General features: G+C 36.4%; 2 protein-coding genes across 3 annotated transcripts; one reads left to right on the forward strand and one right to left on the reverse strand.

The window, feature by feature from the left end:
* Positions 1-226: 226 nt before the first annotated feature.
* Positions 227-12,323, forward strand: tmem43 (transmembrane protein 43). Its single transcript, XM_058055322.2, has 12 exons — positions 227-334; positions 810-950; positions 1,009-1,143; positions 2,372-2,466; positions 2,557-2,606; positions 4,308-4,377; positions 4,446-4,516; positions 4,585-4,712; positions 4,786-4,860; positions 4,965-5,066; positions 5,155-5,272; positions 10,949-12,323. The coding sequence occupies exons 1-12, from the start codon at positions 317-319 to the stop codon at positions 11,149-11,151; spliced, it is 1,206 nt and encodes a 401-aa protein (XP_057911305.2). The 5' UTR covers positions 227-316; the 3' UTR covers positions 11,152-12,323.
* LOC131106360 (rho-related GTP-binding protein RhoA-B) lies at positions 11,825-17,663 on the reverse strand. Of its 2 annotated transcripts, none has more exons than XM_058055329.2 (5): positions 17,499-17,663; positions 16,381-16,538; positions 16,028-16,148; positions 15,812-15,942; positions 11,825-12,640 (listed from the first exon to the last, which is right to left on the reverse strand). In XM_058055329.2, exons 2-5 carry the CDS (start codon positions 16,534-16,536, stop codon positions 12,467-12,469), a joined length of 582 nt encoding a protein of 193 aa, XP_057911312.2. In that variant the 5' UTR covers positions 16,537-16,538; positions 17,499-17,663; the 3' UTR covers positions 11,825-12,466. The 2 variants fall into 2 exon arrangements, with proteins under 2 accessions (XP_057911312.2, XP_057911310.2); XM_058055327.2 differs by lacking the exon at positions 17,499-17,663 and adding an exon at positions 16,970-17,228.
* Between the last annotated feature and the right edge of the window lie 2,159 nt (positions 17,664-19,822).

Genomic DNA, 19,822 nt, shown 5'->3' on the forward strand with positions numbered 1-19,822 from the left:
AATTATCCTTTTTAATAATTTCGTATTAATTCTGCATTGAAGTAGTAACCTTTTAAAAAGCGGCGAGCTAAAATGAAAACTCAAGTACCCATGATGCTTCGCAAAAACGTCATTCTGCCCTGTTAAGTGTGCGATTGTTTTCTAACCAGCACACTCCGGTATAGACAATGACATGCTATGCTATTTAAACCCAACTCCGCTCAGCTCCAGTTTTATCGGGAGGCTCCGGTCATCAGATCAAGCAAACCAATGGTACTTTTGTAGTTTTTTTACTTTTTCCGTAGAGTCTCCAACTTTTCTGTGTTCGTTGTTAAACATGTCGTCGCCGACCAATGTGAGTTGTTAACTTACCTAATTATGAGGTTTACATATCATGAATGACAGTTAGTTGTATTGTTGTAATGTTAACGCCGGTGCTGTCGAGGTGGCTAACTGAGCTAGCTTCCTAGTCATTTAAACGTATGGATGCTAGTAGCTAAAACTGTACAGCTACTGTAATTGTAAACAATTAGCTGTACAGTTGGTCACCTGCTACTAGCTTTACGTTTGTTAATAGATGGCCTGGCTTAACTATAACTTAAAGTACAGAAGGGAGGCGTGTCAATTCAACTGTGGAACAGGAACTGTCTATTTAATTTTTTTTTCGAAAAATTAGCACATAAAATATACAGTATGATTAAGATAATGATTTAAAACACACGCATACACATAGCAGAACTGAACTAGCTTGTCCCCCATTTCAAAGTTGATTTGTTAAGTTTTATTTTAATTGTTCATTTCCAGTTGCATTGACGTAACATTTGTTTCAGTTTTCAGGCAAAGACTCTCACACGCATGTAAGGAGTAAAACCAACCCAGGATTCCTGCAAAGATTGAGTGACACTGCAGGAGGAACGCTTGTCGGAGTCGGCCTGTTTTTCCTCTCCATATATGTTCTCTTCACGAATGAGGTATGAAACCCTCGCATGTTCAGTAATTTTAAGAATAATGACCTGTTTCTGTCCCCAGGGCCGAGCTCTGAGGACGGCATTGTCCCTGGATGAAGGTCTCGCTCAGGTTGTGTCATTGGACACTTTTGCCAGCCTTGACCTGCAGAACAACAATCGCTTGGTTCACCTGTCTGCACAGCTACGCACCTTACAGGTAGACAAGACTCTATCGCTCTCCAATATGACTGCGTTGCTAAATACAAATACAATACAAAGATTTTGCGTAAACAAAGATATGAAAGGCAGCCCGTAAACCTCAGCTAAGACAGATTTGTCTGCAATCACCAGCGTGCACTGACAATAATTAGGCAGGCCGCAGTATCATGCAGCGCGGTTGTACACCACTGCAAACTACAAGCGCAATAATAAACATATTGATGATTATCACATACTACAGTATTAATTGGCCCTGTACCCTAGAAACCGCCCATGAATGATACGGGAAAAGGCCGAAATGATACTGTGTCAAAGCCCAGGGCAGTGATACTGATAAACTATAGAGTTTAACCATGTCAGTATCAGCCTCCGTAGCTGTCCACTCAGAGCGCGCTGCTCTGGTATCGTGCCCGTGAAACAACCAATCAGAGAACAGCACACAAGCGTTTTTTTTTGCTGCCGTCTGTGCTCTGTCAACATGTCAGCGGTTGACACTCCCGGCCAAAGACAAATAAGGAAAATAGCAAACAGAATATTAGAAATTGAACGTTTTATCACCATTAATGAGGAGGACACTCTTGAAATGATTGAAAAAACTAAAAATGCAAATACAAGTCGGAAAACCAAGGGCGACTGCAACTGCAAGAACGAATGAAGACTGGTAGAAAGTATTCCCCCGCCTGAGTTAGACAAATACGTGTCTATGTTTATTGTAACGTTGTTGCCGACGCTATGGAAAGGACACGACTGTGATCGCTAACAAGCTTTTATTACACAACAATACTGGCTACTGTCGGCCGTAACCACGCCGTTGCAACCACCGCCAGCAACGCAACAGTGCTTCCTCAACACGACACGCCCCCACCCCTGGTGCATTCACAGTCACGCGGAACAGTCAGACACTCAAGAGCACAACAACATGAACACGTCAGTGTCGCTACATTATTTTATCAATCAGAAAAGAAAATGGGGATGAATACGAGCCTGATTCTCTTAAATCAAAATTCAACTCTCTGGCACGTTACATGATGGAAAAACAAAAGTACGTGATAATAAGCTCATGATTAAATAGTATGTGATAATAAGATCATCACATGGTTTGTCTGGTATCAGGCCCAGTATCATGCCTGACACTTGGGGGCATGATACCTGGCCTGATACCAGACAAACCATGTGATAACCTCTAAATGCATACCTCTCATGCTAGTTTGTGTATGCATGCACAGCCCCTGCATGACCCCAACTACGGAGTAGCAGTGCAGGCAGTGAAGTTGAAGAGGGAGGTGGAGATGTATCAGTGGGTGGAGTACCGGGAGAGCAAGTGAGTGTGGCCAACTCTGAAGGCTTAAGGGTGGGGCCCAAGCATGTTTTGTCTTCAATCCCAAATATTAACAACACTGTATCATTTCAGGGACTACCAAGAGAATGGTGAAACCAAAACCGAAACCACGTACTCCTACAGTGAGTTGTTTCCTGTATTGCTTGGCACATCATATATAACATATTAGTATATCGTATTAATTTAGTTACATCCCGTTATATTTGGACATTTTTTGCCTTTACACGCCACCACATTGGATTTCAGTAACTATTTTTGATTAAATCTTCTCAAGGGAAAATACTAACGAAAGTACAATGGATATTATTTAGAGTAGTCAGTGTACAACTTGTAGTGCTGTACAGTAATCCCTCATTTATCGTTGTTAATTGGTTCAAGACCTGACGGCGAAAAGTGAATTAGGAGTCAATATTAATAAATGGAATATTTTCCTAGTTAGAACATAGAAAACCTGTTTATGACTGTATGACTTAAACCATTATTAGAGCTCTCTAGACATGAAATAACACCCCTATAGGCACTTTTACACTCATGTTACCCAATATAGTAGATATAATCCAAAGAAAATAAGCAATTTAAGACATAAATAAGACACGTGCCTGTGTGTGTTTCAATAAATGTCTTTCTGCACATGTGGACAGGAAGTGATGTCAGGCATTCAGAGTTGAGTTTTAGTTGTCATTCGCGATCAAGTCTGGTGCTCGGTGCTAGTGGCACCTAGTGGCCAGTGTAGACTACAGTCCATAGAACTGAAGTGAACTGTATTTGTATTTTAATTCATTTTTGGTGATGGTTTAATTTCATTTGAACATGCATCAGATTACAATTGAGTGCATCCCATAATCAGTTCCCAGTTCCACATGTCCAAAAGGAGTAGGAAGAAGCAAAGCTTATTAAATCCTACCCCTCCATCTGGTACTTTTACAATCAGTAACTGTTACATTTGTTCACTTCCTGCTTTCCATGATACAGTTTAAGGTTTTTTTTTTTATTATTTTTAAATTTTGTAATTTTTTGCTCTCTGGTTCATATCTTACTTATTGTGTGGAAATATGGGCTAATAACTATAAAAGCAATCTTCACTCGCTAAATGTACTGCAAAAAAGGTCAGTAAGGATAATTCATAATGCCGCCTACAGAGAACATACTAACTCCTTATTTCTAAAATCACAAATACTTCAACTTGCTGATATAGTTCATCTTCAAACAGCTAAAATAATGCATAAGGCTAAAAATAAGCAATTAGCTAAAAATGTCATCCAATACTTCTCTACAAGAGAGGAGAAATATGATCTCAGGGAAGAAGTACATTTGAAACACTTCTATGCTAGGACTACGTTATGCTAGCCATAGCATTTCAGTATGTGGAATCAAACTATGGAATGGATTGAGTAAGGAAATCAAACAATGCACAACGATGAGCCAATTCAAGAAACAATACAAGCAGTTGATGTTTGCTAAATACAAGGATGAAGAGTCTTGAACCAGTCATGATGTGCTATATATATCACTATATTGACACTTACTATGGTACCCATTATGGCATTGGATGCTCATTTCACCTTGTACTTTGGTACGAGGTACATTATAAAAAAAAACAAAACAAAACACTGTATTATGGAAAGCAGGAAGTGAACAAATCTAACAGTTACTGATTGTAAAAGTACCAGATGGAGGGGTAATCAGGAGCGAACTGATTATGGGATGCATTCAATTGTAATCTGATGCATGTTCAAATGAAATAAAATTATTACCATTTGTGTTTTCCAATTGTATTTGATGCATTGTGGTGGTGATGAACGTTTTCCTTCTCCTTCCCCCAGACACAGAGTGGAAAGCAGAGCTGATCAACAGTCGCAATTTCGATAAGGAAATTGGTCACCAGAACCCAAGGTGCTTGATTGCGCTACCGTGTAGATTTCTAGCGGCAAACGTTCATGTCTGTCATCTTTTCATTTCAGTGCCATGGCAGCAGAGAGCGTCACAGTCGTGGCCCCCCAAGTCCGAGTGGGACCTTTCACGCTGTCTGAAGGTGATCAATCAATCATGTGACACACCCTGCGGAGACTAGTCCGTGTCACATTGTTTACTTTGACTCAGGACTGGTGGAACAGGTTAATAACTTCCAGACGCTGAGTCTCAGGGATTTTACGTCGTCTGACTCGGACCCTTTCTTCACCATCAGTGACGATTACTTCTATCACACTCAGAACCCAAAGAGGCCAGAGGTGAGGGCATCTGATCGAACATCAACTTGTTCAATACCTGTTTCTCTTAATCGTCATTGTTATGCCTTGGAAGGTCGGAGATGTCCGTGTGAGGTTCTCCTTTGCGGGACTCAGCGGTGAGACGTCTGACCTCGGCCCGGCCCAAACTGTGAGTGCTGCACGTGTGTCAGGCAAACGTGGTCTGAAACTAGTGGTACTACTTGCTCTCGTGCTTTGTGTGGTGTAAATGAGCGGACAAACCTCAAACTCCAGGTCAGCGTTGTGGCCAAGCAGAGAGGAGAGAAGCTGATGCCCTTCAGAACCAAGTCAGGCGATGTCCTGGAGATCTTGTACCTGGAGGAGCTGTCTGCAGAGGTCAGCACAAAGACAGACATAAACACATAACGGTACGTGCCCGTCTGGGCCATAAATAATCAACATCCCCGCTTGCTGTGATGTGCAGGAGGTGTTTGCCAGGGAGCAGCAGTACAACAACATGAAGACGTGGGGACTCCGAGCTGCGGGATGGGCCCTCATGTTCCTCAGCATTCAACTCACCACGCGCATCCTCTACACTCTGGGTAGACATCCACTCACACGCACGGCACTCATGCACATTCCATATTATAGAACTCTTTATTCTAGGAAATGTATTTATTTTCCTATATTAACGCTTTATTCTTGTAATATTACAACTCTCGTCTTGTCAATTTCTGACTTTATTCTTATAATATTCTGACTTTTTTCTCGTAAATTTCTGACTTTATTCTTATAATATTCTGACTTTTTTCTCGTAAATTGACAACTTTATTCTTGTAATATTACAACTCTTGTCTTGTCAATTTGTGACTTTATTCTTATAATATTCTGACTTTTTTCTCGTAAATTTACAACTTTATTCTTGAAATATTACAACTCTTGTCTTGTCAATTTGTGACTTTATTCTTATAATATTCTGACTTTTTTCTCATAAATGTACAACTTTATTCTTGTAATTTTACAACTCTTGTCTTGTAAATTTCTGACTTTCTTATAATATTCTGACTTTTTTCTCGTAAATTTCTGACTTTATTCTTATAATATTCTGACTTTTTTCTCGTAAATTTCTGACTTAATTCTTATAATATTCTGACTTTTTTCTCATAAATTTACAACTTTATTCTTGTAATATTACAACTCTTGTCTTGTCAATTTGTGACTTTATTCTTATAATATTCTGACTTTTTTCTCGTAAATGTACAACTTTATTCTTGTAATTTTACAACTCTTGTCTTGTAAATTTCTGACTTTCTTATAATATTCTGACTTTTTTCTCGTAAATTTCTGACTTTCTTATAATATTCTGACTTTTTTCTCGTAAATTTCTGACTTTCTTATAATATTCTGACTTTTTTCTCGTAAATTTCTGACTTTATTCTTATAATATTCTGACTTTTTTCTCGTAAATTTCTGACTTTATTTTTATAATATTCTGACTTTTTTCTCGTAAATTGACAACTTTATTCTTGTAATATTACAACTCTTGTCTTGTCAATTTGTGACTTTATTCTTATAATATTCTGACTTTTTTCTCGTAAATTTACAACTTTATTCTTGAAATATTACAACTCTTGTCTTGTCAATTTGTGACTTTATTCTTATAATATTCTGACTTTTTTCTCGTAAATGTACAACTTTATTCTTGTAATTTTACAACTCTTGTCTTGTAAATTTCTGACTTTCTTATAATATTCTGACTTTTTTCTCGTAAATTTCTGACTTTATTCTTATAATATTCTGACTTTTTTCTCGTAAATTTCTGACTTAATTCTTATAATATTCTGACTTTTTTCTCATAAATTTACAACTTTATTCTTGTAATATTACAACTCTTGTCTTGTCAATTTGTGACTTTATTCTTATAATATTCTGACTTTTTTCTCGTAAATTTACAACTTTGTTCTTGTAATATTAAAACTTATGTCCTGTCAATTTGTGACTTTATTCTTATAATATTCTGACTTTTTTCTCGTAAATTTACAACTTTATTCTTGAAATATTACAACTCTTGTCTTGTCAATTTGTGACTTTATTCTTATAATATTCTGACTTTTTTCTCGTAAATGTACAACTTTATTCTTGTAATTTTACAACTCTTGTCTTGTAAATTTCTGACTTTCTTATAATATTCTGACTTTTTTCTCGTAAATTTCTGACTTTCTTATAATATTCTGACTTTTTTCTCGTAAATTTCTGACTTTATTCTTATAATATTCTGACTTTTTTCTCGTAAATTTCGGACTTTTTTCTCGTAAATTTCTGACTTAATTCTTATAATATTCTGACTTTTTTCTCATAAATTTACAACTTTATTCTTGTAATATTTCAACTCTTGTCTTGTCAATTTGTGACTTTATTCTTATAATATTCTGCCTTTTTCCCCTAAATTTACAACTTTATTCTTGTAATATTAAAACTCTTGTCCTGTCAATTTGTGACTTTATTCTTGTAATATTCTGACTTTTTTCTCGTAAATTTTACAACTCTTGTCTTGTAAATTTCTGACTTTCTTATAATATTCTGACTTTTTTCTCGTAAATTTCTGACTTTATTCTTATAATATTCTGACTTTTTTCTCGTAAATTTCTGACTTAATTCTTATAATATTCTGACTTTTTTCTCATAAATTTACAACTTTATTCTTGTAATATTACAACTCTTGTCTTGTCAATTTGTGACTTTATTCTTATAATATTCTGACTTTTTTCTCGTAAATTTACAACTTTGTTCTTGTAATATTAAAACTTATGTCCTGTCAATTTGTGACTTTATTCTTATAATATTCTGACTTTTTTCTCGTAAATTTACAACTTTATTCTTGAAATATTACAACTCTTGTCTTGTCAATTTGTGACTTTATTCTTATAATATTCTGACTTTTTTCTCGTAAATGTACAACTTTATTCTTGTAATTTTACAACTCTTGTCTTGTAAATTTCTGACTTTCTTATAATATTCTGACTTTTTTCTCGTAAATTTCTGACTTTCTTATAATATTCTGACTTTTTTCTCGTAAATTTCTGACTTTATTCTTATAATATTCTGACTTTTTTCTCGTAAATTTCGGACTTTTTTCTCGTAAATTTCTGACTTAATTCTTATAATATTCTGACTTTTTTCTCATAAATTTACAACTTTATTCTTGTAATATTTCAACTCTTGTCTTGTCAATTTGTGACTTTATTCTTATAATATTCTGCCTTTTTCCCCTAAATTTACAACTTTATTCTTGTAATATTAAAACTCTTGTCCTGTCAATTTGTGACTTTATTCTTGTAATATTCTGACTTTTTTCTCGTAAATTTTACAACTCTTGTCTTGTAAATTTCTGACTTTCTTATAATATTCTGACTTTTTTCTCGTAAATTTCTGACTTTATTCTTATAATATTCTGACTTTTTTCTCGTAAATTTCGGACTTTTTTCTCGTAAATTTACAACTTTATTCTTGTAATATTACAACTCTTGTCTTGTCAATTTGTGACTTTATTCTTACAATATTCTGACTTTTTTCTCGTAAATTTACAACTTTATTCTTATAATATTCTGACTTTTTTTCTCGTATATTTACAACTTTATTATTGTAATTTTACAACTCTTGTCTTGTAAATTTCTGACTTTCTTATAATGTTCTGACTTTTTTCTCGTAAATTTCTGACTTTATTCTTATAATATTCTGACTTTTTTCTCATAAATTTACAACTTTATTCTTGTAATATTACAACTCTTGTCTTGTCAATTTGTGACTTTATTCTTATAATATTCTGACTTTTTTCTCGTAAATTTTACAACTCTTGTCTTGTAAATTTCTGACTTTCTTATAATATTCTGACTTTTTTCTCGTAAATTTCTGACTTTATTCTTATAATATTCTGACTTTTTTCTCGTAAATTGACACCTTTATTCTTGTAATATTACAACTCTTGTCTTGTCAATTTGTGACTTTGTTCTTGCAATATTCTGACTTTTTTCTCGTAAATTTACAACTTTATTCTTGAAATATTACAACTCTTGTCTTGTAAATTTGTAACTTTATTCTTATAATATTCTGACTTTTTTCTCGTAAATTTACAACTTTATTCTTGCAATATTACAACTCGTCTTGTAAATTTGTGACTTTATTCTTATAATATTCTGACTTTTTTTCTTGTAATACAACTCTTGTCTTGTAAATTTATTAGTTTATTTTTGTAAATGTGCAACTTTTTTTAATTTGATATTTACAACTTTATTCACGTAAATTTACAACTTTACTCTTGTAAATTGAAATATTTTTTCTTGGAAATGTACAACTTTATCTCATAAATGTGCAACTTTAGTTCTGTAAATGTACAACTTTATTCTTGTATGTTTGCAACTTTATTCTCATAAATGTACAAAACAAATTATTGGAAAAGTACAACTTTATTCTTAGAAATGTACAACTTTTTCTCGTAAATGTACAACTTTATTCTTGTAATTTTACAACTCTTGTCTTGTAAATTTCTGACTTTCTTATAATATTCTGACTTTTTTCTCGTAAATTTCTGACTTTCTTATAATATTCTGACTTTTTTCTCGTAAATTTCTGACTTTATTCTTATAATATTCTGACTTTTTTCTCGTAAATTTCGGACTTTTTTCTCGTAAATTTCTGACTTAATTCTTATAATATTCTGACTTTTTTCTCATAAATTTACAACTTTATTCTTGTAATATTACAACTCTTGTCTTGTCAATTTGTGACTTTATTCTTATAATATTCTGACTTTTTTCTCGTAAATTTTACAACTCTTGTCTTGTAAATTTCTGACTTTCTTATAATATTCTGACTTTTTTCTCGTAAATTTCTGACTTTATTCTTATAATATTCTGACTTTTTTCTCGTAAATTTCTGACTTTATTCTTATAATATTCTGACTTTTTTCTCGTAAATTGACACCTTTATTCTTGTAATATTACAACTCTTGTCTTGTCAATTTGTGACTTTGTTCTTGCAATATTCTGACTTTTTTCTCGTAAATTTACAACTTTATTCTTGAAATATTACAACTCTTGTCTTGTAAATTTGTAACTTTATTCTTATAATATTCTGACTTTTTTCTCGTAAATTTACAACTTTATTCTTGCAATATTACAACTCGTCTTGTAAATTTGTGACTTTATTCTTATAATATTCTGACTTTTTTTCTTGTAATACAACTCTTGTCTTGTAAATTTATTAGTTTATTTTTGTAAATGTGCAACTTTTTTTTTATTTGATATTTACAACTTTATTCATGTAAATTTACAACTTTACTCTTGTAAATTGAAATATTTTTTCTTGGAAATGTACAACTTTATCTCATAAATGTGCAACTTTAGTTCTGTAAATGTACAACTTTATTCTTGTATGTTTGCAACTTTATTCTCATAAATGTACAAAACAAATTATTGGAAAAGTACAACTTTATTCTTAGAAATTTACAACTTTTTCTCGTAAATGTACAACTTTAGTTCTGTAAAGGTAAAAAATTATTCTTGTATGTTTGCAACTTTATTCTCATAAATGTACAACTCTATTCTCATAAATGTACCAAAAAGTTATTGGAAATGTACAACTCTACTCTCATAAATCAAAAACTGTTTTTGTAAAATGTAAAGTTTTTTGTCTCCGAAATTTTACAACTTTGTTTCTGTAATTTACAGGTTTATTTCTGTTAATTTACAACTTCATTCTTGCAAAAATACAACCACCATTCTTGTAAATTTACAACTTCGTTCTCATAAACTTACAGCCATTTTTCATGGAAATGTACAACTTAATTCTTGTAAATGTACAACTTTTTTGCTTGTAAATTTACAACTATATTCCCGTAAATGGTTAGCGTCACTTTTTTTTTTTCATAAATGTACAACTTTACTCTCATGAATTCAAATTTTTTCTTTGAAATTTGTCAACTTTATTCTCGTACAGCGTTATTATTATTATTAAACTGTTATTATTCTCGTAAATGTACAGCTTTTTTCTTGGAAATGTACAACTGTATTCTAGTTAATCAGACTTTTTTTCCCTCAAGATATCCGCCATATTTTTCCAATGTGGCCCTAGTACTCATTACAAAATGTAATGTAAATGTAAAGCTGCACACTGACTCCTCTAAAGTATATCCAGTTTCATTTCCAGATAGAATATAATGGTCGCTGCAATGTGAGTGGGTGTACTCACTCATGTATTTCTCCGCTCTGTCATGCCCACAGTGGACTGGGTTCCCATCCTCAGAGAGCTGGTGTCGGTGGGGTTGAAGATCTTCGCCCTGTGCGTCTCCTCCTCGCTCTCGCTCCTCGTCATCGCAGTCGGTTGGGTGTTTTATCGCCCGCTGGTGGCAGCAGCTTTGGGAGCTTTGGCTCTGCTACCGCTGCTTTTAGTACGATCAGGACTTCCAGCCAAGAAGCACCAGTGACGAATAATCTGACAAAGTTTGAACGTCAGGTTATAATGGAGCAAAATGTTCACAATCTGCACGTTATGCCAGTGTTTACATATTAACATTTATGCAGTACAATGCAGTAAATAAATGCGCTTTATAATTACAGTCGTCCCTCGTACGAATATAGTAAAGCCACATTAATGACATCTGGTGGAAGAGTGTAGTCATAGCACATCGGTTTGCTACGTTTACATGCAGTCAAATAAATCATAACCGGAATATCAGCAATAGCCCGGTTGCGCACGGCCATGCAAACACCAATAAACCTTTTGAAAACCCTGAATATGCTCATATTCCGGTTTTTAAAACACACAGTATTATATCATCAAAATGAATATCGATTTGTGTTCTGCGCATGTTCCATTCGAAAGAAATCTTTGACAGGAAGTATTGAATTTGAAAACATGGCGACACATAACACAACTAACCATTTAATGTGGCGAAAGACAAAAAATCGGTCGGAAAAGAACACTTGCTGTTCTTTGTAATGACGCGCATTGCGTGATGACGTTCTCCACACGTTGTCCAGTCCAAAGATAATGTTAGCTGTAGTTTTGTTGGAGTTATTTTGTTATGAACAATCAGTGTGGAAAAACGTCAACCTCAAAGAAATGCAAAAGCCATGCTATCCCAGCAGAATGCAAGCTTGTGCTGAAAATCCTACTGAAAACAGTTTTATTTTGTATCCAAGCAGCACTACAATTCAGTCTTTTCCAGCCACTGATGCAAATTAGCAAGATCTTACAAAGTAATTTATTCCACAAAACACTAAGTTCCCATTTGCAAAATTGGAGTTTCCAGTCCGGTGTAGTGCAGCGCATGGTAACGCGCATAAAGATTTGTAAATGAAGCACACTAAAGAAGCGCTAACGTCACAATGCCGCAATGAACAGCTCGGTGTCGTGATTGGCTGTGGGACATTGGTCAGGTCAGCGGGTGGGGCTTCAGCACTTGGCTTGTCGTTGGCAGCGTTCACGCAATACGTTCCTTCGCCGACATCTCCTGACTCAACGTGCTCACGTTGGAGCTTCCATGATGGCCTGATTGACTGATGCTTTAGTACAAACAAGAAAAATTTTCGTCGTCTCAAAATGGAATACTGACAAAATCTGACTAACTTAAGCTTTAAGACAAAAAAAAGAAAAGTAAAAGCGCTGCACCTTTTGTAAAAACTGGTGAGAACAGTCTTTTATGTGTGTGTGTATTTTTTGTGTGGGGGGTTGTTGACCTGCTCCTCCTTTCTTTCCCCCAACCAACAGGAAGCAGTCCTCGTGCCCCCCCCCCCTGTTTACAGGAGTGTGCATTTTCTCCTCTTCTTTCCCCGCCTGGCTTGTAGCGCCGCCCTGGTGGCCATTTCAAACACTTCCCTCACACCATCCTTCGTTTTGGCTGAGCACTCCATGTATCCAAAGGCACTGATCCTGTTGGCCATATCCCGTCCGTCCTCTTGCTTCACAGGTTCCTAATGACAAAGGAAGTGTTAGGAAACGTGTACGCAGTGGCACATGTGTGGGCATGTTTCCAGCAAGACTGTGCAAAAACGAACCAATTTCCATTTAAGTTTCCTTCAGTTGTCAATCATGTTAGTATACTGGAATAGCCAAACATTTCCCGGCAACTAGCTGGAACTACTTCATATCCATTTCCCTTAACTGGAGCTGGGAACTGACCACTATCCAACATTGGGAATCTCCCCCGATCTGGTTCGATTTCTGAATGCACCATTATCCACTTAACATTGACCATCTGCCATTGCCTAACTACCACTAGCTAGCGACTAGCATTTGGAATCCACCAATGCCTACATGATGAATCTACTACTATCCAGCTAATATTATCAATCTACCAGTATGTAGTTAGCATTTGGAAGCTATCAATGCCTCGCATGTTTAAATCTACTACTGTCTAACTAACATGATGAATCTATCAGTATGTAGTTAGCATTTGGAACCTATCAATGCCTAGCATGAATAAATCTACTACTATCTAGCTAATATTATGAATCTATCAGTATGTAGTTAGCATTTGGAAGCTATCAATGCCTAGCATGATTAATCTACCACTATCTAGCTAATATTATGAATCTACCAGTACGTAGCTAGCATTTGGAACCTATCAATGCCTAGCATGATGAATCCACCACTACCTAGCTAGCATTGACTCTACCACTATCTAGCTAACATAATCTACTATCTAGCTAATATTATGAATCTACCAGTACGTAGTTAGCATTTGGAACCTATCAATGCCTAGCATGATGAATCCACCACTACCTCGCTAGCATGATGAATCTACCACTAACTAGCCAAGATTATGAATCTACCGGTATGTAAACACGTGGAACCCGTGGAACCTATCAATGCCTAGCATGATGAATGTACCACTACCTAGCTAGCATTGACTCTACCACTATCTAGCTAACATTAACTACTATCTAGCTAGTATTATGAATCTACCAGTGTCTAGTTAGCATTTGGAACCTATCAATGCCTAGCATGATGAATCCACCACTACCTAGCTAGCATGATGAATCTACCACTAACTAGCAAACATTACCAATTGCCCACTATCTAGCTAATATTATGAATCTACCAGTACGTAGTTAGCATTTGGAAGCTATCAATGCCTAGCATGATTAAATCTACTACTACCTAGCTAACATTATGAATCTACCAGTATGTAGTTAGCATTTGAAAGCTGTCAATTCCTAGCATGATTAATCTACTACTATCTAGCTAACATTATAAATCTACCAGTATGTAGTTAGCATTTGGAAGCTGTCAATGCCTAGCATGATTAATCTACTATCTAGCTAACATTATGAATCTACCAGTATGTAGTTAGCATTTGGAACTTATCAATGCATAGCATGATGAATCTACCACAACCTAGCAAACATTACCAATCACCCACTATCTAGCTAATATTATGAATCTACCACTATGTAGTTAACATTTGGAACCTATCAATGCCTAACATGATGATTGTACCACTACCTAGCTGGTATTATGAATCTACAGCTAACTAGTTAGTATTATGAATCTACCAGTATGTAGTTAGCATTTGGAACCTATCAATGCCTAGCATGATTAATCCACCACTACCTAGCAAACATTACCAATCGACCACTATCTAGCTAGTATTATGAATCGACCAGTATCGAGTTAGCGTTTGGAACCTATCACTGCCTAGCATGATGAATCTACCGGTATGTAGTTAACAATTAGAACCTATCAATGCCTAGCATGATTAATGTACCACTACCTAGCTACTATCTAGCTAACATTATCAATCTACCACTATCTAGCTAGTATTATGAATCTACCAGTATCTAGTTAGCATTTGGAACCTATCAATGCCTAGCATGAAGAATGTACCACTACCTAGCTGGCATTGACTCTACCACTATCTAGCTAACATTATCAATCTACCACTATCTAGCTAGTATTATGAATCTACCAGTATCTAGTTAGCATTTGGAACCTATCAATGCCTAGCATGATGAATCCACCACTACCTAGCAAACATTACCAATTGCCCACTATCTAGCTAATATTATGAATCTACCATTATGTAGTTAACATTTGGAATCTACCACTATCTAGCTAGCATTTGGAATCTACCAATGCCTATCATTAAGAATCTACAACTACCTAGCTAACTTTTTGAAAGTACCCCTATCTATCCAGCATTTGGAATCTACCAATACCTAGCATTAAGAATCTACAACGACCTGGCTAACATTTGGAATCTACCACTATCTAGCTAGCATTTGGAATCTACCAATACCGAGCATTAAGAATCTACAACTACCTAGCTAACTTTTTGAAACTACCCCTATCTATCCAGCATTTGGAATCAACCAATACCTAGCATTAAGAATCTACAACGACCTGGCTAACATTTGGAATCTACCACTATCTAGCTAGCATTTGGAATCTACCAATACCGAGCATTAAGAATCTACAACTACCTAGCTAACTTTTTGAAACTACCCCTATCTATCCAGCATTTGGAATCAACCAATACCTAGCGTTAAGAATCTACAACGACCTGGCTAACATTTGGAATCTACCAATGCCTGTCATTAAGAATCTACAACTACCTAGCTAACTTTTTGAAAGTACCCCTATCTATCCAGCATTTGGAATCTACCAATGCCTAGCATTAAGAATATACAACTACCTAGCTAACTTTTTGAAACTACCCCTATCTATCCAGCATTTGGAATCTACCAATACCTAGCATTAAGAATCTACAACTACCTAGCTAACTTTTTGAAAATAGCCCTATCTATCCAGCATTTGGAATCTACCAATACCTAGCATTAAGAATCTACAACGACCTGGCTAACATTTAGAATCTACCACTATCGAGATAGCATTAGGAATCTACCATTCATTTTCTACCGCTTATCGTCACGAGGGTCGCGGGAGAGCTGTCTTCAGGCGAGAGGCGGGGTACACCCTAGACTGGTCGCCAGCCGAGCATTAGGAATTTACCACTATCTAGCAAACATTTGGAATCTACCACTAAAAACCTACCAATGCCTATGATTGGAAATCGAGCTGACACTGGGAACATACCACTATCGGGCAAACATTGGGAATGTATCACTTTCTTGTCTAGTCACCTGCTTCATTTTGGCAAGCTCCCTTCGTGTGTGTTCATCGTTGCGCAGGTCTTTTTTGTTCCCCACCAAAATAATTGGGACGTTGGGGCAGAAGTGTTTCACCTCTGGGGTCCACTTTTCTGGGATGTTCTCTACAAAATCCAAAAACAAGAGATGTGACTGTCCTGCAAGTCCAAAAAAACCCAAACCGGTTCTTCATCGTTCCAAGTCATTTACCCAAACTGTCAGGGCTGTCGATGGAGAAGCACATAAGAATCACATCGGTGTCCGGATACGAGAGGGGGCGCAGTCGATCGTAGTCTTCTTGGCCTGCTGTGTCCCACAGCGCTAACTCCACCTACCAGAGAAGTTCACAGGCGATCCATGTGATAGGACTCAATCATTCGAGACCGCTTCCGACTCAGACAACAAAAAAAGCAGGCTTTGCTACACATCTTAAAATAACTAACTGGTTCTAACCTGGCAGCTCTAATTGTCATCATGTTGTTCTTCAATGAATAAGCTAACCTAGCATGATGTTAGCACTGTAGTTCACTTTTCATCAACAGATGCTAAGATGCTCCTCGTACCTGTTTGCTATCCACTTCAATGTCCGCCACGTAGTTCTCAAAGACGGTGGGCACGTACACCTCTGGAAACTGGTCCTTGCTGAAGACAATCAACAGGCAGGTCTTACCGCACGCTCCATCGCCCACGATGACCAGCTTTTTCCTGATTGCCGCCATAGCTGCAGGAAAAAGGTTGTGTTAGGACACAGTTCAACGGCGACACGTACTTTGATGCATTTCAGCATACTCTGATTTCATGTCAACATTTGTAATAAAAGCAACTGTTGCGACACATCGATTAGTTCCGACTTATATAACTCCTTCCGGATCTCTTCAATTGCGAGGAAAGTTGCCATGAAATTGAAATAAATTTTTGTTTTGGCAGAGACACAGACAAATACCTATTAAAGATTCAGCATTGGGACTACACTAGAAAGCGACTTACTCAGCGTTGTAAGAACGTAAACAGAGGATCTCCTGTACTGCCAAAGTCAACTTTCTATGGTAAACATCAATACCCCCTTTATTTACAACCCATGTTAAAGCTGCAGCATTGGCAGCCACATTAGCTTTCAATGTAGCTCCTCCATTATCATCATTTGTGACCCACCATGTCCACGGGCTTGGCAAAGTCTTTCGTTTGACACAATCAAAAGAACCACTGAGAACATACACGGATATATACATGAAAGCCAAAGTGGAAGTATTCTTTCAGATGACCGCGGCCCACATTTCAGCAAAGGAGGAAGTTGCTGTGTTTACTAAAGGATCGACGCCAGCGCCGTAGAAGCTAGCCGGATATATGACTCGAATAGTTCATATGTACGCTTCTCGGCGGCATTCGGCGATAAATGGGAAAAAATGCTGAAATACTATTCCCAGTTCAGGAATTTTATAAGGAGCTTTTCGTCAAAACGAATCCCCCAACACTCCCAAAGGCTAGGGTGGGTAGCTAGCAAGCTAGCTAGCCTTAGCATCGAGCCTCGCATAACGGAAGTTAATTGCGACTTTACGGGTCCGTTAGCTGCTCAGCTAACGGAATGAAAACGCAGCTTGACACAACCGTACGGGTTCTAACGTTACATTTCCCCGGGGGGAGAGAAAGCAGATTTAATTGGTGGTAAATGCGACGTGCTTACCCGGTCGCGATCGTTTTAAAATCTGTCCGAATAATGACTTCCAAGTTGTGCTTTGTTGGCCTCCGTGTCTGAGTGCGCTGCTGGAGGATGAATAGAAGGGAAGTGAGGGAGGACGGAGCAGGCGGGGGGAGGATGCTCCACTAAGGCTCACGAGGAAGTATTACCACAAATAATAATATTCATAATAGAGTACTCAGGGTCGCTTGAAAATGATTATTTATATTATTTATTATTATTATTAATAATAATACACACTATATTTATTTTCATTGTATATATGTATGTAGTATATATGTGAATGCTAGAATGGATTTAAGAGTTTGTAAACAGAAGAACTAGCTAAAATGATACTATGCTAACATTAGCAGAGTAAAATGCTAATGTTAATACAATATCAAAGTGTCTGTGGATGTCAAATGTCAAAAATACTTCTAGGCTAATGTTAGCATGCTAGTGATAACATGCTAACACCTAGCATGGTAGCACTAAGTGTTTATATAAATTGTGCTTATGAAAACGGGTAAAATGGTACTATGCTATTATTAGCATGCTAACATTACCATGCAACACCTAGCATGGTAGCGCTATCCGTATATATGTTAATACTTGTAAAAATGTCAAAAGGTGCTATTGTATTAATATTAACATGCTAGCACTAACATGATAACACCTAGCATGACAGCCCTAATTTATATAATTTTCTGCTTATGAAAGTTGATAAAATGCAACTATGCTAACATCCTAATTTTAGCATGCAACATTCAGCACGGTAGTGCTAAATGTCTGCACATGTTACTACCTGTTGTTTAAATGTTTACTATGACAACATTTGTATGCTAGTGCTAACCGGCTAACACCTAGCGTTATAGCACTAAGTATATAAGTACATACGTAAGTATATAAGCACTTTATATAAGTTTCTGCTTATGAAACCGACAAAATGCTACTATGCTCCCATTTGCAACACTGGTATGCTAACATTAACATGCAACACCTCACATAAGTGTCAGCATCTGTTAATACTTACTTAAATGTCAAACATTTGTCCTATGCTAATATCTGCATGCAAGCGCCTAGCATGACAGCACTAAGTTTTTATATGTTTCTGCGTATTAAAACAGATAAAATGCTACTACGCTAACATTAGCATGCAACATCTAGTATAAGTGTCTGCACATGTCAATGTGGAATTCATTCATTTTCTACCGCTTTTCCTCACAAGGGTCGCGGGGGGTGCTGGAGCCTATCCCAGCTGTCTTCGGGCGTGAGGCGGTCGCCAGCCAATCACAGGGCACATATAGACAAACAACCATTCACACTCACATTCATACCTATGGACAATTTGGAGTCGCCAATTAACCTACCATGTTTTTTTTTTGGAATGTGGGAGGAAACTGGAGTACCCGGAGAAAACCCACACATGCACGGGGAACCCAGGTCTCCTAGCTGTGAGGTCTGCGCGCTAACCACTAGACCACCGTGCCGCGTTAATGTATAACATGAAATATAAATTTTTTTTTTACTATGCTAAAATTTGTGTGCTAGCGCTAACACCCAACATGATAGCATAAAGTGTCTATATAAGTTTCTGCTGCATAAACATGATAGCGCTAAGTATCTGTCAATGACAATACTCTGGTATGAAAATGAGAAAAAATGGTACTATGCTAATGTTAACATACTAAGACAGGGGTCTCAAACACGCGGCCCGCGGGCCAAATGTGGCCCGCTGGACACTAGTTTGAGGCCCCCGCCTTGATATGAAAGTTTATAGTTTTTGTCACTATACCCCTCCATTTTAATTTCCAGAAATGGTCAAATGAACCTCAAAAGAATCATATTCATAAATTGAAGGTTCTTTTGTTACCTGGTTATTACTGAGGGATATAGAACATATCTCTTAAATCAGGTTAAATAGTTTGAGACCCCTGCCTTGATATGAAAGTTTAAAGTTAGTGCGGCCCACGCAAGTTTGATATGGATGCTGTATGGTATCATGTACCCAGAAAAAATTATTACGTTTGATTAATGTTCATGTTAAAGGTTAAATAACTGTTAATAGTTATCCTCCCTATCCGTGTGGAAGTGGTAAGTTTTTGGCTATTTAAGTTTAAAGGAAATAACTTGAAGGCTACCGTTTAGGTCGCTAGCTCTCTAGTTTGCGAGTTAGCATGTGTCTCAAGACCCTGCAGTTGCGCAATATGTTGTAAATAAAAAGAGTATAAATGTGACTATAGTCGTGTTTTGTCATGTCTACAGGGCTCTAATAATGCTTTGGTAATTTTAATCTGAAAAAAAAAATTTGTCTACCCACCAACTATATG

Source organism: Doryrhamphus excisus, linkage group LG18 (genome assembly GCF_037039965.1).
Source record: "Doryrhamphus excisus strain RoL-2023G ecotype Guam linkage group LG18, RoL_Dexc_Guam_v1.1, whole genome shotgun sequence".
NCBI classification, from domain to species: Eukaryota; Metazoa; Chordata; class Actinopteri; order Syngnathiformes; family Syngnathidae; genus Doryrhamphus; species Doryrhamphus excisus.